General features: G+C 46.5%; 1 protein-coding gene across 1 annotated transcript; it reads left to right on the top strand.

Annotated features, from left to right (window-relative positions):
• The first annotated feature begins 2,082 nt into the window (after nucleotides 1–2,082).
• On the top strand, nucleotides 2,083–16,155 carry LOC119459027 (uncharacterized). Its single transcript, XM_037720874.1, has 5 exons — nucleotides 2,083–2,384; nucleotides 4,155–4,329; nucleotides 6,049–7,290; nucleotides 13,012–13,302; nucleotides 16,021–16,155. The coding sequence occupies exons 1-5, from the start codon at nucleotides 2,083–2,085 to the stop codon at nucleotides 16,153–16,155; spliced, it is 2,145 nt and encodes a 714-aa protein (XP_037576802.1).
• Nucleotides 16,156–16,397: the final 242 nt, after the last annotated feature.

Genomic DNA, 16,397 nt, shown 5'->3' with positions numbered 1-16,397 from the left:
CCTTTCAGTTTAACACTGAGGCAGTGTTCAAACATGTCGGCGCTCGATGGCGCATGCCAGTTCAGTTGCGCTTCAAGAACAAGAAGGAGAAGAATTTTACAACAGACCACCTCGGATGATAAAAAAAAGTATGTGAATTTTTTAATTCTGCCACCGTTTGTAAATTCAATCTGCCTGATAAATCTGCGCAATCTTGGGGTCTCGCAGTGATCAAATTAGCGGCAGTCGACTGTACCCCTTACTGCTCATCGATGCATTCGGTTGCATTCCCGGTGCTACGTAGTTATTAACCGGCACTCAGGATGCTGGTAGATCTCGGAGGCCACACTCAGCATATGCAACTACGCGAAACTAGAGTATATACACCAGAAGTGCAAAGCTGAAAAACTTTTCTTGCACTTCTTGAGATTACAGACTTGTGTATTTTTCATTCAGTATTACCTCCAAAATAGCAATTATAGTATTATTGAGAGTGTTCAGCTCATACTTATAACTATTGGTGGGCTTGGCTGCTTGCGATGTTGGTGTATAAAATCATTGTGAACGAGATCAGGCGATTTTTCACTGCCTAATTTAGTGGAATAATAATTGGATCAGATTTTCAAAGGAGCCTCTTCTACAGATTGGCAACATTTCATTACTATATTCAAGAAGTGTTTCGGGGTTCCTGTAAGGGCGCCAAAAGTTTAGAAAAATCTGTCATATTTGCTTTTTTTTTCAGTGGAAATACTACCGCTGATTTGTTTATAATGACGACTTTATTGATGCGAATGCTTCAAATGGCCATTGAGCGAAAAACGCAGCGTCTGTAGTCTGTAGCAGCGAAACAGCACCTAAAGTCTTATCGGCTGAGACGCGACGTCACTAGCGCGCTTCGATGGAACATAGCGGGCGATAGGGGACACGTGCGCCTTAGCGCGCCAGGTGTTGGGTGAAGGGAAAGGGCGTCGCCGTGACGCCACATCACCCTCGCCCTCGGAAGCTTGTCTATCCGCGAGCTCCTTGTCCGCACAAGCTCTCGCTTGCGTGATTAATGCGGCTCGATAAAGCCAAATCAAAACGCGCCAAGCCTCTCAACGTGCGAGAGGCTTGGCGCGAGGAGCTCATAACTCGAAGAACCGCTCAGCTGCTTTCAATTGGGCATTAATGCTTTCACATCCACAACTCAAAAGTAGTGCTTAAGCGTCCTCGGATTTATTTTTTCCTTACTGATTTCACTTCATTTTCTTTAGTTTTTCTAGTTTTTTTCCCTACATTCCTTAGTCACTGCAGTTTATCTTTGATATTCAATATAACCGACTCTTCGGTGTTCTATTGTCCAAAGCTCTGCTTTACCATAAGAACATCACCGTGTCAGTTTCGCTCTAGCTTTCAGGAGTGATTGAAGCACTGAGGCGGTCCAAGTAAAAATATGGCACAAAGTGCATTGATGGGCCAGCTTCTGGGTGTTTCATTCCCTTCGTTATCTCATCGTAATTTTTCTTCTGAGCTAAATATGTTTCTTGAAGTTGGCCCCTGCGACATGCTTTGCATGTTTCAGAATTGCCACTTGCACAGCCAAATGACTGTCGTGCATCAGTATTTGGCGTGTGCAGCATCCGCCTGTAACACAATATTTCCGAGCTTAGAGGAATCAGCCTGGTTGCCCAGGAAACAAAGTTATGAACTAGGTTTTATTTAAGGACTAAAGTTTATTTCACGGCTCTTCAAGCAATCCTTCATTATTTCTACTTCATCTATTTATTTTACCTCATTTATTACCTCTTATTTATTTATTCTGTATTTTAAAGGTACCACCTGACACTTTGTCAATCTTCCGTTGTGGGTGTGCGCCATATTATCACCATCTTCTTCTTCTTTTTTCACTGTCAACATTAATACGGCGCGTGCTAGCCACGAGGTCACGCCCACAGAAGAAGTTGAAGAACAAGGCGTCCGGTCGCCCGTCGGTTCGGCTCCCTCGCACTTATTTGTTCGCAAGTGACCGCAGGAATTCCGCCTCCGCACGTCATGGATTCCAGTCGCTTGCCGTTAAGTTCGCACTCCGTGTGGACCCAACGCAGCACCGGACAGTTGGCCGCCATGGAACGCGAGATACGGGAAGCCGAGAGACTCCAGCGGCTGAAGGGGCATCAAGTCGAGCAGATCATGCCGGGCAATCACGACTGGTGGTTCACCAAGGAGGACACGTCGCACGCGGGCTGCTGGATACGCTACGCGTCGTTCGTGTTGGGCATCGCCGTGGCCATGTCGTCGACGCTGTTCAGCGCACCCGTCGTCTTCCTGGCGCACATCAATTCCTGCCAGCGCGGGTGCTTCTCCCTCGAACACGACCTGAAGACGTCTCTCAACCACAGCGTTCATCCGTGCGACGACTTTTACGGGTGAGAGGCAAGGCACGCTTCGGGAGGACGTGTTGTTGGGCTGTATAGTTGGTGCTTCCCTAAAACATCGTGTAGTGTAACGACGCATATCGCACGGACATACGCCATAGGTGCCGTGTGTGCGTCGTTTTGGTACATTATGTCTCTAAGCCACTTGCTTGGTGCGGTGACTTTCTTTGCACCAGCTAAAGCAAGCTCGATGTCCGTCTATGGCATTTTCAGTTCCGGAGAGTTTATTAAATCAAGCTTTTATTGGCAAATCATCTGTATGGCAGTTATTAACGTCGTTTAACTTTATATATCGGCCATCTGAGTATGAGAACACAACAAGTAAAACATGACTCGCCATCTCGACCCTGCAAAAGTGAATGTCCAGCTAAACGGTTGCAAATCCGCCACAACTGCTGAGGGGGTATGCAATGCTTTATTGATGGTTCGGATGCTTGTTTTGAGCTTGTCCTTTATTGAAACGTATGCTGCCTTGTGCTGTTTCGTGCGGTATCGGTTAGAGCAAACATTCGCAGGTGCGCACGAGCACTCTTGTCGAAAAGAACACTTTAGCCAGCGATGCCTCTAGCCTGAGTCGTCTTGATTTGCGTATGCTTGATCTGCAGATCGTCCTTCGGCGCAACGCATGACTAGAGAGCAATATATACATTTTTTTAGCGCGAACAGCCAGGATTCGCAATGCTGCGCTAACTTTATATAGCATCTCAGGTCCTATGCCCTGCCCTTCAAAACAGATGCGGGCCTTGGAGTCATTCTTCCGGTAACTCTCCCACGTTGGCCTTCTAGGAAAGCTTTAAGCAATGTTCGCTTCCTGATATAAAAGAAGGCCCGAGTTTCTCGCAAGCGTCTCACATACGCGCCGCAGTAGCCCAGCTGCTATGGCGTTGCCGTGTGAACTCGAGATCGGCGATTCAATCCCGGCCGCGATGGCCGCTTTTCGATGGGGGAGAAATGCAGGAACACTCGTTTGCTTTTAGATTTAAGTGTACTTTAGGGATTCCCAGGTGGTCAACATTAATCCGTAGTCACTATCTATGGCGTGCCTCAATCATATCATATAATGCTGGCACCCCAGAATTTCTTAGGCCAGTCCCATCCTCTGGTCGCGATATCACTAAGCCATATGCAGTCGAATATTCACACGCAGGAACAATGTGCGTAGAGCACCTAACGACCTCATTGGAGGTTGGGATCAAACAGGCCACAGTTCTGCCACATTAGAGTGTTACCCGTCTCTTGTAAGTAGCCCAGTGTAAGCTAAGGCTTTAAGCTAAGACAGTTGCCGATGCGACCTTTAGAGGCCCAGCGTTTTCATTCCAGCAGTGTTGCAGTTTGAGAACGCAAGCGTGGAATCTTGTATATGTGCAGCAACGCCCTCCCCCCCCCCCTTCCCCGCTTTTTCCCCGAATTAAAATAAATAAACAAGAAATTAAAGGGACGAAAAGTAAAATTCAAGTTTTGTATATTTTAGCTGTTAGCATTGTTTCCATTTTAAGTTATATTATCATGGATAATATTATCGGCTTTAATATCCTAAGGCAACACATTGGCTGTCAGGGACGTCGTAGTAGGATGCTCGCGATTCAATTTTAACACGTGTAAAGCAGGGTGCACGGGTATTTTTCCCTTTCGTCTTTCGTCAAACTGTAGCCTTCGCCGTGGCCGGGTATCGAAACCGCGACTCCGCACCCAAGAGCAGAACGCAGCTAACGACTTGAAGGCTGCCACCGATGTTTTTTTTTTTTCACTTTCCATTCACAGTCACGTATGCAGTGGCTGGGACAGCAAAGCAGCTCATTACACCACGCCTCTGGACAAGTACAGAATAGCCTTCAGCCGAAGCGTCATCAAAGCCATGCTACTCGAGAGGATTCCCGTCCTGTCTAAGAAGGCGAGAGGAAAAGCTGCGCGCTTCATGTTGCGCTGCATCAGCCGAGTGAGTAGAAACCGTCCTACGGTCTCAAGACACAGGCCGCAAAAAAACAGAGGTCAAAAGAGACCTCCGGTTTCGCCCTGTAGGTGAGTCCGCTAAATATATAGCGGATGTCGAAGCGAACAGAAGTTGCAATAGGTTTTGCCCTCTGAAATAGCCCGCTAAAGTTAGCGGATAACGAAGAGCGTGGCGATAGTATACTAGCTCTAGGGGAAAAGCAGGGCGATAAAGTCGCAACCATGAACGCCCCGCCCTGTAGCTACCTTAGATCGGGTGGCGCGCGAAGATATACTGCAAGAATGTGTCTGTAGACGCCTGAACAAGATGGCGCCACCCTACTCAGGGGGGCCCGGGATCACGTTGATAGCGCGTCTCGTGTGAATCGCACCTCGTCATCTGCGCCTGCGCGCCTACACATTGTAGCCACATGACTATGTGGCTACTATGCGGTCCTTGTAATTACCGATTTCAATGCATGAGCGCTATGTGGAGCTTTTCCTCAAGAGTTGCCCTGCTGAAATATCCATATGCCCCCATAACTCCCATATACAATAATCCGATATGAAAGATATAGAATCCTATACAAAAACCTTTTTTTCCTATATGTCATGATGTTATCGGATGCAGGAGTTATGGGGATTACGGGGTTTTTTCAGTAGGGTGGTTATATTAACTCTATGACGAAGAAAATGAAAGTTGTTTTACCCTTTAGAGGAGCCCGCTAAGTTTAGCGAATATCTAAGACAATAAAAGTTGCAATAGATGTTGCCCTGTTTTTTATTCTACATTATTTATAAATACCACAATCCCTGTTCGAGATTTCAGCAAGATTTGAATCAGCAGATACAAAATCTTCGAATTTAGCGGATAACAAAAATAATACAAGTAATACTATACTCTGTTCCATACATAGCAGTCAACGCTGTGGAACCTACGCAAGAAGTTAGGTCAAGAAAAGTTATCACTGCACGCGTTCCGTCCTCGCTTCGCTGCGCGCCAGTAGCGTGGAATCTTTGCACTATGTCATTCTTCAACAATACCGCATAGATGTTGAAGAAAACCGCGCGGGGAAAAAAAACTGGATAAGTGGTGGCAAAAGCACACAGATCCCTGACTGGAGAAGCGTACTTCCGGTTAACGGCGAACGTAAGCATCCGGGAATTGTAGGTGTCCTGAGCTAAAAGTGAGGAACGCGAAGAAAGATTAAAGATAACATGACAAGGGGTACAATAATCGGTGCAGAAGATGTGTATTTCCCTAAGGTTTGAACCCGAGCTAGTTCGTAAGGCATATTTTATTTGACGTACTGTACAGGCGCTGGGAACGCACCTTACATTATATGCTTTGAGCCTTTGAGGAAAACATCGTTGGTTTTGCAACTCGCTTGTCCCGTCTTTGGCGCTGTTCCTTTCAGAGATGTTGCCTTACCAACTATCTTCGATTCAGACCTTTGTGCATTACCACACAAGGCGCTACATTTTGGTTCTGGTGACCCGTCTTCGGTTCACAATTGGTCATAAAAGACTAAAAGTACACCGGCCCGAATCCGTTTGTCAGACAAAGCTGGGACAGCATGCATCTAGAAAACGTGTTCGCTCTGAAGAGAGCGGCTAGCGCTACGACCAGGATTTAACTAACATCTCGAACCTGCCGAAGCGTCAGGGCCGCGGAAAGTGTATGATAAAACCGACATTCAATGAGCGTCTGCCTACCGCTTCCCAGGTGGAGCAGCGGAGCGCGTCGAGTCTCCAGACCTTCCTCCAAGAGCTGGGACTTTCGTGGCCACACCGGTCATCCGCAACACGTCCGCAGCTTTTCAACATCTTCGTGCGGGCCTCGCTGCACTTCGGCATGCCCCTCTTCTGGGCCATCTACATCGGCCGCCATCCGTTGCGACCGTTGGAGAACACCATATACATGACGCTCGATCCGAGTTTCAAGCACTGGGTTCACGAAGTCCACGTGCTTGCCGCCAGGGGCAAAGAAAGCGAGTACCTCAGGCGTGGCGCTGAGGTCATCGGCGGCGAAGGCCAGTCGTACTCCTTTATGATACATCACGTGCTGCAGGCGCACGCGGACCTCTGCGACCTTGTGAACCGTTTCTTCGGCGAGCACAGGCTGCCACAGTTCCACAGTCTCACCGACCCAGACCTGCGCAGGGCGCTCAACGGATATCTCCCCGATGAGTCGCAGCTCTGGCCCGAGGACGAGATAGTTAACCTTCAGCCCGAGTTCTTCCAGAACCTCGACGATATGTACCTGAGTCAAAGCGTGTACCAGGAACGCTTCAATCTATTCCTGGGTGCGTACGCCGTGTGGATGCTGTCGCCATTGGCTTCAGGGTACTTGACTTCGAGCATGCTTGCCGACATGGGACACAAAAATGACGAAGTCAACTACCGTTGCTTCAAGTGTTTCGAAGCCCTGGAGGCAGTTATGCCACTTGTCAGGTACCACCTCCACCGAGGAGCTACTGATGACATTAAACACTTGAGGAGCATCGCTCGGTTATCCACCAGCTCTATGAGCGCATGTCTGCGAAGCTACGGCGAGTCGGTAGAGAAGCATGCGGCCGCCATATTGCCGCATATTTCAGTGAACGCTTTCAACATGACGACCACGTGGCAAATGCTCGACAGCATGTACGCCTACCTTCCTAGCGTGCCCGATGTCCCTACTTTCTTCGAGCTGTACCGCAGAGCTGCCATGGCCACCGCCGCGTTTTTCACGCGTTCTCTGCGCCGACCACACCACAGTATCTACCACGTACCAGGAATCGCAAAAAACCGGCAGTACCGTTTGTTGGTGAGCCGTGAGGTGTCGGTTGAATACTTCTTAACAACTCCGCCGCTCTATGGGACTTGGCGACCAACAACAGTTCTTTCGGCACTTTCTGGAACACCCATATCTGTGCAGCTGGCCAACTTTATTCGGTTTACCATGTTTTTCAACAGCCGTTTTCAAGTGAGTACCGTTTTCCTCTATGACAGCAACCTTCGATGTCTTGTAAAGCGATTGAAAACTTGTAGTACCTAATATTGTATGGGGCCTAATATTGTATTCTCTTTGGGGCACGGCCTACTTCGTGGTTTGGGGTACCAATTAAGGCGCGCGTCGATTGGCATGCAACAATGTTATTTTTCACGACCAAAGAAGGCGGTATTCCATGTCAGCATAAGTTAAAATCTCGATAAGCTTTCTGTTATACTCTCCTGCTCGTGCGAAGCTTGTGCCGTTAAATAGTTTTACATGCCCCGAAGAAACAAAAGGCTAGAAATTAATCATACCGCCACCATATCAAGGAACCTGTTTGGGGCTATTGTCAGAGAAAACATGGGCAATATTTTCAGGGGGGAAATTGGACCGCTCGTACATTACTAATGGTCGGCAACACGGGATGAGTATTGGGGAGGGTGGTGCAAAGGAATGCCCCGAATGTCACCGATCTGGTCCAAACTTCTGTTCTTGTGTGGTTGTCTTTATTCCGCTTAGTTCAAGCGAGACTTCGGTGTGAGACGAACCGTGCGTGCAGGAGCTTACTGCGATTACTATGAGAGGAATCGAAATAAACTGCATGTTAACGTGTTTGTTCAGTACAGCTCAGAAGTACTGGAGTAATGCACGTCAGAGGTTTCGTAGGCCTCGGCGCTCGTTTCTTTATGTGGACGCTTCAGGCTCATTGTATATATAGAGTACGGCACTTTAGTGAATAACTGCGGTAGAGTGACGCATCCTTGTACTATATATATATATATATATATATATATATATATTACTTCCGCTGTGGGTTAGACTGCATCCGCAATTTGGACACTTTAGTGGCTGCGGCTGGCTGCAGCTTGCTAGTATCTCGCAATGTCATCCAAGAAGAATACTATACTCTGCTTTTACATCTATTGTTTCGATGCCCGACGGAGCTGTTGAGACATTGACCGCTATCTCGTACGCGTTCGAAAAGCCCACGTTCGGTTTCGTCACACGCGATTGGTCCAGGCCACGCCGATATCGCAGCCTAGGCCAATGGCGTGATGCGAAACCGAAGGTCGGCTTTTCGAATGCGTACAAGGTAGCGGCCCTTGTGTGCGGTGCACGCTAAACATTTTAACACCCTTAAGAGTTTAAACGGTGCTCGGTTTGTCCCACTGGTTATAACAGCGTCACCCTTTAGGCGTAAGATCGAATCGTTGATGGGGACAAATCGTGTTTTCTTTCCTTTCGCGATTTCTTGTGACAAATCAACGTGATTATATACCTCCGACAGATGACGCGAGAACTGTGTGAAAGCAACGTTTAAAGTAGCTCTTTTTCATTAAATTGTAAGAAACGCTGGTGCCAGATATTTCGGCTATCACCAGGTTCTCAGAATTATTTCAGTTTTCAACCATATCTTCTCTCATCGCAGGTTTAGCTTGAGCTCGTTGTCATGTGCAGTAAAATATTTTAAAGCCTCCATACCAAAGGTGATGATAGCCTTGGGACAAACCGGTACCCTTAACACTGTGAACAAAAATTTAAATTGTAGTGTATTATCTATTAATTCAGCACTTTCTTTATCATTTCTTTTCGGCGCCTTATTTGCGGTCATTTTCTCTTTATCTTGTTCTATGCGCATCACCGTCGTGTCACTAAGACGCATATGGTGTATATCAATGCGCTCACTCTCAGTTTTACATAGCGTAGCCAACATTTCCCCCTACGGTGGCGTCAACGTATAGTTCGTCGTCTGAGCAAATCAAAACCTAGCAAAGCTTTGCAGCCACGTCGGCCCCATTGTACGTCACGCCAGGTATACATTGTTGGCATGTTAGGCTACACTACTCAAGTTCAAGTTTATTGTTTGCTATTGCATGTACAAAAACGGCCTTACATATTATATACAGCATCAGGAGGTGCCAGAGTGAATAACTGCCAGGGGACCTCCTATGGGGACCTCCTGGGTGCATAAGAGTATTGGAGCAGCAAGAAGAGGGCGAATAAACAAACAAAAAGGGGGAAAAAAAGAACACGCGTCAAGAAATACTATTCGTTGGGAACAAGATATAATCAATAGAAAACAATTAGATATGTATTAAAACAGCGCTGTACAATAATATCACAATAAATAACTCATAAGCAGGAATATCTACTAATGTGTAACAAGGAATTTCGCTTTCCTACATATTACTAACAAAGAAAAATACAAATTGTTTTACAGAAATGTGAAGCCTAACGATGCAGTAATAAAATTAATGTAAAGGAAATGTAATTATGAAAATGTATGACAACTGAAAAGATCGTTATGCTAACAGTATTCTTTTCATATTGCGTTTATAGACTGCAATGAAAGAGATGCCTTAATATTAACAGGCATGCGATTCCATAGTGAAATACCATAGAAGCGAAGTGTAAGTTTTCCATAGTTGGATCTGGTTTTAGGTAAGAGAAATAGTTTTTAGATACGTGCTTACAGATATGAAACAAATTACTTCCAGAGAGAATAATTTAATCTCAGTTGCAAACATAAAATGTTCGTGATTCCAGATTGTTATTATACGGCTGATCAAAGACAGTACGCTTTCCCTCCTTGAAGTGCGGTTATGTCGAGATTTATACAGGGTGTTTCACGTAACTTGGCTCAAACGCTAAAAATTTGCAAATGCCACGTATAGCTGTACCGAAGCAAGGTAATCTTGTTTGCCGTCCCTTGGAGATACTCAGTATATTTTTTGCATTTCGTCTTATTAGATAAGTATAGTCTTCATTAATTAAGCAACTTCTCAATTATTACAATTAGATGAGTGTCAATGAGAAAATCGTAGAGAAACATAAGAGATCCCCATTACAGCTTTCTGTCGCTCAATGCGTGCTACATAAAAGTGTTTTTCCGAGCGTGAAAGAAGCCCACGAATACACGCAAAGTGCCTCGAGCAGCCAGTCGCGCGACAATATTGCATGTATTCGCGGGCATCTTTCACACTCAGAAAAACACTTTTATGTAGCACAGAAAGCTGTAATGGGGATTTTTCATGTTTCTCTACAATTTTCTCATTGACACTCTTCGTCTGAATATAGTAATTGATATGTTGAATAATTAATTAAGACTAATTATCTAATTAGGCGAAAAGCAAAAATAATCTGGGTATCACCAAGCGACGGCAAACAACATTACCTTGGTTCTGTCCAGCTAGTCACGCGAAATGTCGTCAACGCGTTCGGCGTCGGCAAGCGACAGCGTTCTTGGCACTGTACCAAACTTGGTTAGCCTGCCTGCGTTTGTGGCATGCTAGGAGCGTTGTCGCTCGTAGTAGCCCACGCGTCCAGCGCTAGTCACGCGAAATGTCGCGAAAGGGAAGGTACCTCCGAAAATGATCGCTCGAGAATACCTTCCTACATGCGTAGTTAAGCTAAACCAAGTTAAGACATAGCAGCAACCAAGTTCATACCTAGCAGGAGCAGCCAGTAAGCTTCGATGTGCCTAAGCTTTGCGCGACCGAGTGCAAACTTGCCTGTTTTTTTATTTTCAGCTGGAAATATAAGACATTGTTTGCAACCACGGATCAGTATTATGTGGCTAATAAGTCAAAAGCTGTTCTTTCAACGAGGCGCTGCTTTGAACAAGTAGCAGCACCTCAAGGAACGAACACGTTCTGTATGAACAGAACTGTTTGATGGCCTAGTTGGTATTTGGGTCGTCGTCTGTGTTTATTCCTTTTGTGTGTGTCTTAACTCGCGGCAAAGTATGTCTTTCAGCGCTCTGTATACTTGCTTTTTTTTTTCTTTTTCAAAGAAAAAGTGTTTTCGAGGACACGAATACTCGACGTGGTCCATTTCGGTTAAAACTACAGCATCACCGATAACTGTCGATAATGTGCGACCGCTAGCCTGACGTTACCCTCGAACTGGTTTTCCGTTAATATTATCCAGTAGTGTGAGGTCCAGAGTAGTTTCCGGCTGTGTCGTCTGCTCTCCGCGTTACAGCACTTGCACAGAGCTATTGCGAATAATTCCTTTGAATCTATTGTTCGACTGTGTGACCAGCAAAGCTACGTGTCTTGTCGTTTGACACAATTCACTTTATGCTTTACTTGTCCCTTTTTTTTTTCTTTTTTTTTTGGGGGGGGGGGGGGAGCGGAGGGGGCACTACAAGGAAGAAATCCAGACACAAAAGATACCAATTAAAGCGAACTTTGTAGTGCTTGTTCTGGGGGAAATCGTTGTTTGCCCAAAATGTCTTTTTTTTTTCAACTTTAAAACGATTGTGTTTTTATCGGCAATGACGTAAAACGAACGAAGAGCGCACCGTCGCCGCTGGCCCGAACGCCTCTCCTACAGTCAGGAGGAGTGGCTTTCCCGCACAATATGGATGCGCAAGCGCGCGGACATACGTGCTACTCTGCTACCTTTGGTAGCATATGGGGCTTCTGCTTTGCCCCGGGGGCGCTGCAAAAATGGTGCTATAAAGCGCCCTCAATCCGAAAGTGGGTAGTACCAAGCTCGGTCGCCTGCTTCGGAAAGCACGTTTACAATATGGACCCGCCACTTTCGGTTGTGTTGTACCACGGCTTGCAGCGAATATCGGGCGCCGAAGATTTTTTTCAGGGGTAGCACGCGGCGTAAAGTCAAGAAATTATGCAACGCCGAATACATGCACGCCGTTCAAGAAATAAACGGCGAAGTTTTCGCGCGGTGTCAATCACAAGTGAAGCGAGTCACGTACGAAGTTGAACTTCAAGTAAGGTTTGCACGCTGCTAGATTCAGGTGCACAAACGCGAGGAAATGCTTGCTATAAATGAATTCACAGCAGCGATAAGCAGACATTATGTGTACGGAACTGCTCGAGCGCACGACGGTACGCGCCGTGACGGTAGCGGTCTTTCAGCATGCCGCCAAACGGCGGGCCTGTTGCAATGTTTGTTGACTGCATGCCGCTAAACAAGGAGTCATGCCTGCGCTATAGTAACGGCCATCTGTCCCTTTATGAACTGATAAATAACTGATGCAATGCATATGAGCTCGCAGCAACGTACGTCCGTGCGAATCACGCTGCAGCGCGAGCTCGTGCGCTGCTCGCTTGATGTAGCTTTTAATGACAGCGCTCGAACATCGATGTGCTGCAATCAATACTGCCTTGCTGCGCTGTCTCAACGTGCTGGCTTGAGGTCAAGGATGAGCACATTTAACTCTCAAATCTGTGCTGCTCATAGTGGGGTAATGAAGTTATCCAGCGCACGCGACGCTCCGCTTCGTGAGGCCTTGAAAAAAAGCGGTAGAATATGATGTTGGGATTCAGGCCTTCTTGCTCGTGACAGCTCACGACGCAGCAGTAGTGGCGGTGATGCTTTTTCGAGGCTGAGCTAGGTCTCTCCGGATCGGCGTCGCCGATGTCTTTTGCATCCAGCATTACGTCCCACGGCAAACGGAGAGTCCATTTTCGTAAAACTATAGGCTGCGGCCAGCTGGCAGCCTGGTCGCCATGGTCTGTGAGAAGTGACGAGCCTTTTCGCACTCGCAACAGGGCCGAAAAAAAATGCGAATCGACGTAAAACTCGGGCTAGAAACGTGCTTCGCCACAGCCAGGGCTCAATACTACCCAAGCTGGTACTACCCAGATATAACTTCTCTCGCCGCCACCAGGCGCCGCTAGTATATCTCAAACTCCAGCGCAACACGCCTATACAGTGCATCTACACGTCTCTTACACGCAGTGCTACCCACGGGAGGAGCTCCCGCCGGGTGCGAGCGACTTGTCCGACGACTTGCGTCGGCTCGCGCAAGTCGCTGCCGAGTCCCTGCCCAATGCCAGCGTGTACGAAATGCGCGAAGTGTCCCAGGCGAGCTTCGCGGCGCACGCTGCCAGCTACATACCGAGTATTGCCGAGTGGCGCCCCGCCTCGGCAGGTGGCGGAAACGAAACTACGCTCGAACTGGATAGGCTCTTTTTCTACCTCATCTGCTACTCACAGTGTGGGACAGAAGAGCGGGAGCGTCTCAAAAAAGTGAGTATCGCACCCGACTGTTTACGAAACAAGGCCGCTTACGACTCGTTTCATGCATGACTTTCGCTACAGTAGCCACTGTACTTTCGCTTCATCCAGCCTCTATGGCTTTTAAAGGTACATTAAAGGGAGAAGTAATTTGAATTTTATTAGTAAATGACCCTCCTGCAGAACCAAAAAGTCACTCTAACCGCAAGAAGACATTCGGTAAGTCAGAAAAGACGGGTGGTAGCGTATCGCGCCTTGACGTCATGGATTTAGACGACGTCTGCTCGCGCCTAGTTATTTTTTTTTTCTTTAAACATGTTTAAAGAAGAACAAAAATGCATGAGCCACGTTGTATTCCAAAAGAGTCAGCGACTGAACTAACCAAGTTTCAAAAACTTTTACGGAGCTATATACACCAGTTCGCACATGAAAAAAAAATTGTATTGAAATTCGTGGCGTCACACTGACGTAAACGCTCTTGTGGTTAGGCTTGACATTCAAAAAATAAAGCACCGACCTTCATTTTCTCCTTGAATTGCCTAAACGTTTACGCAGGTAGAGCATTGAAATAATGCTTTGTCACTGTAAATTCGGTGTTTCTCTTTAGGGTGCATTTGAATACCTCAAATAGATCCCATGTGGAAAACTGCCTTGAGTAAACTAAACTGTGGGTTTTGACGTTTCCAAAAAAAATAACGGACTTTGACAGATGTCACAATGTGGAACTCCGGGTTAATTTCCACAATCTGGTTTTTTGAGCGCTCGGTTACTTGGGACGGTCAAATCTTTCAACGCATCAACCCATCAACTTATGATCGCTTCCGGTTCTAACCGTATGATTGGAGAGCTGTAGTGCGAGGGGGTGTGACGGGTAAGTAGATGAGGGATTTCGAAGAAGTGTGACGAATGCGCTCACCCGTCATTGGCTAAGCGCCGGACAGGAGTGAGGGAAAAATCGCGCACTTTCAGCAGCGCTCGCTACTCTCGGCGGAGGCTTTATCACGTGAGAGGCAGAGAGGCGTGCACGTCCCACATGGACTCGGAGAATAGTGACGCCCGTACCTGTATTTCGGAAGCCACATCAGGCAATAGTTGTGTGCATCGCACATAAGAGATTGACGAGATGTCCTCAGTGGGAGCCTGGTGCTTTCACAGTAACAAAGTCTTGAGCCGGATGAATATTAGAAGTCTATTGATATTGTTTGCATTAATTCCGCGGTCATCGGGATGTGGCCGTTGCAGCTGTGAATCCAACCCACAACCCACCAATATAATCACTCAGCCACCCCGCCGGGTGGTAACACTAAATGATTTCCTATTGGTAATTTATCGTTTCGAAACAATATTTCCATTTCTTTGGTAAATGAATCTCGGTATTAGTTACAAACAGGAACCTCACACTTTCCTTTATTTATTTGTATGGAAAGGGTCAAGCAAATGGAAAGGGACAAAACATTTTACAGTCAAAACGCCGTATACCCCTACAGCCCCAACAAAGCCAAACTGCCAAATAGTCTTTTAAATTTCACGCATGGACAGAGGCAGAGGTGACGTCACTGTGACGTCACTGTGACGTCGCCGGAATCGTGTTTGGCGCCGCCAGGAAACTGAACCTCCCGGTTCCGTCGTGGGGGAGACGCCCATTCCATGAGAGCCCCAAAGCTCTCGTGGCCTGCAGGACCTTGTATAAAGTTGATTTGATTCATTCATTCGTGCATTTTCCACATCCATACCCTATCGAAAAAGCCTGCATACCCGATATACCCCATATCCAACATTTATGATATAGGAGATTAACATACGAGTTTGGATATGAGGTATACGGAGCAATTTTTTTTCCATATGGTATGCATGAAACCTTCTCAAACAAGCTTGACCCGTAGCCTTTCAATGCGCAACGGAAGCAACCTTAATTAATAACAATTAAGCAACACTGGTGAGATGTTGTCAGGATTAATGACGTTACGTAAATCTGGTGCTGGAACTTGAGAATAACATAGGAAATGTCGTTCTTGCCTTCTTTTGGGTTTTACAAGCAACCGCGCTCTTACAACAATACCGATGCATTTGATATTTCATTAACGTAATCTTTTCATTAGCTTGAGTTAGCCTGACTGAATATTTAAATTGCGTACTTTTGAAACTCGTGCGCTATATTCTTGCGAATACTGCCTTGTTCGCGGAGTTCTCTGAAGATAAGTAAAGTTTTAGGCCTATCCATTGGTTATCGGTACGGAACTATTGTGACCCATGGACCATGTTTCAACACTGCGAAACAAATGGCTATTTCTGACTATACATATAAAAGACGCTCCCATTCATCCGACAAAAGTTGCTCCACCTGCATGTCGGGGTGGGAATTCGACTGTCGAATTCCGAACTGTCGATAGCCGAAAATTTTCTGGCAACCATAACATCTTTCGTCGCCCTACAGACCCATAGCCTTCTTTCTAGATGTTAAACTCAATCTACAATGTGCCTATATAATCCATCCTCCACTGGCCCATCCTGCCCCCCTTTTTTGTCCATATGGATCTCTCGTACCTCTGTAGATATTTCTGATAGCCGTATAATCTTACTTCGGGATCTCCTAAAGATACATCTCTCATATATATATACTTATAGTTGCGTCCCTTAGGATCTTACTTCAGGGTCTGAGTCCTACGGTGTGTCGCCCTTCGTATCATCCCTCACCAACTGATACAAATCCTGTCCTGCCGTTTTCTCCAGATGGCTGCCTGCAATGTTGCACTACCGGCGGCGCCGCGTTTCCGGAAGGCATTCAAGTGCGGCCCTCGACACCGACTTGTCACGAACTTTACGTGGCCCGAGCCCGCAGTGACTGTGACCGCAGAGCCCTCTTAGCGGCAAGCGAACCCTGATCGTGCGATGTGGTACTTTATGGACGTTACTGGTGCCTCGTGTGCCAATTTTCTATGGGAAGTATATTTTCTGTGGACAATGCAGTTCCATGGCGTCCTATCCCCATTACTTTTTGCACTGCCTGCTTTTATGCACCAACACCGAGAACAGACGTTTCGTGTTGTTTTTATTAAGTGACACTTCGTATTATTTCTTTTATCATTTTTTATCATCTAAAGGTGTTG

Source organism: Dermacentor silvarum, chromosome 7, assembly GCF_013339745.2.
Source record: "Dermacentor silvarum isolate Dsil-2018 chromosome 7, BIME_Dsil_1.4, whole genome shotgun sequence".
Taxonomy (NCBI): Eukaryota; Metazoa; Arthropoda; class Arachnida; order Ixodida; family Ixodidae; genus Dermacentor; species Dermacentor silvarum.
This window is presented reverse-complemented; position numbering and strand designations above follow the sequence as displayed.

Excerpts from the sequence above, each read along its gene's own strand:
- LOC119459027 (XM_037720874.1), top strand. The coding sequence starts at position 2,083 with ATGGAACGCGAGATACGGGAAGCCGAGAGACTCCAGCGGCTGAAGGGG. Across the intron at positions 4,330-6,048 it reads TGTTGCGCTGCATCAGCCGA|GTGGAGCAGCGGAGCGCGTC; the intron begins GTGAGTAGAAAC and ends ACCGCTTCCCAG. Across the intron at positions 13,303-16,020 it reads AGCGGGAGCGTCTCAAAAAA|ATGGCTGCCTGCAATGTTGC; the intron begins GTGAGTATCGCA and ends CGTTTTCTCCAG.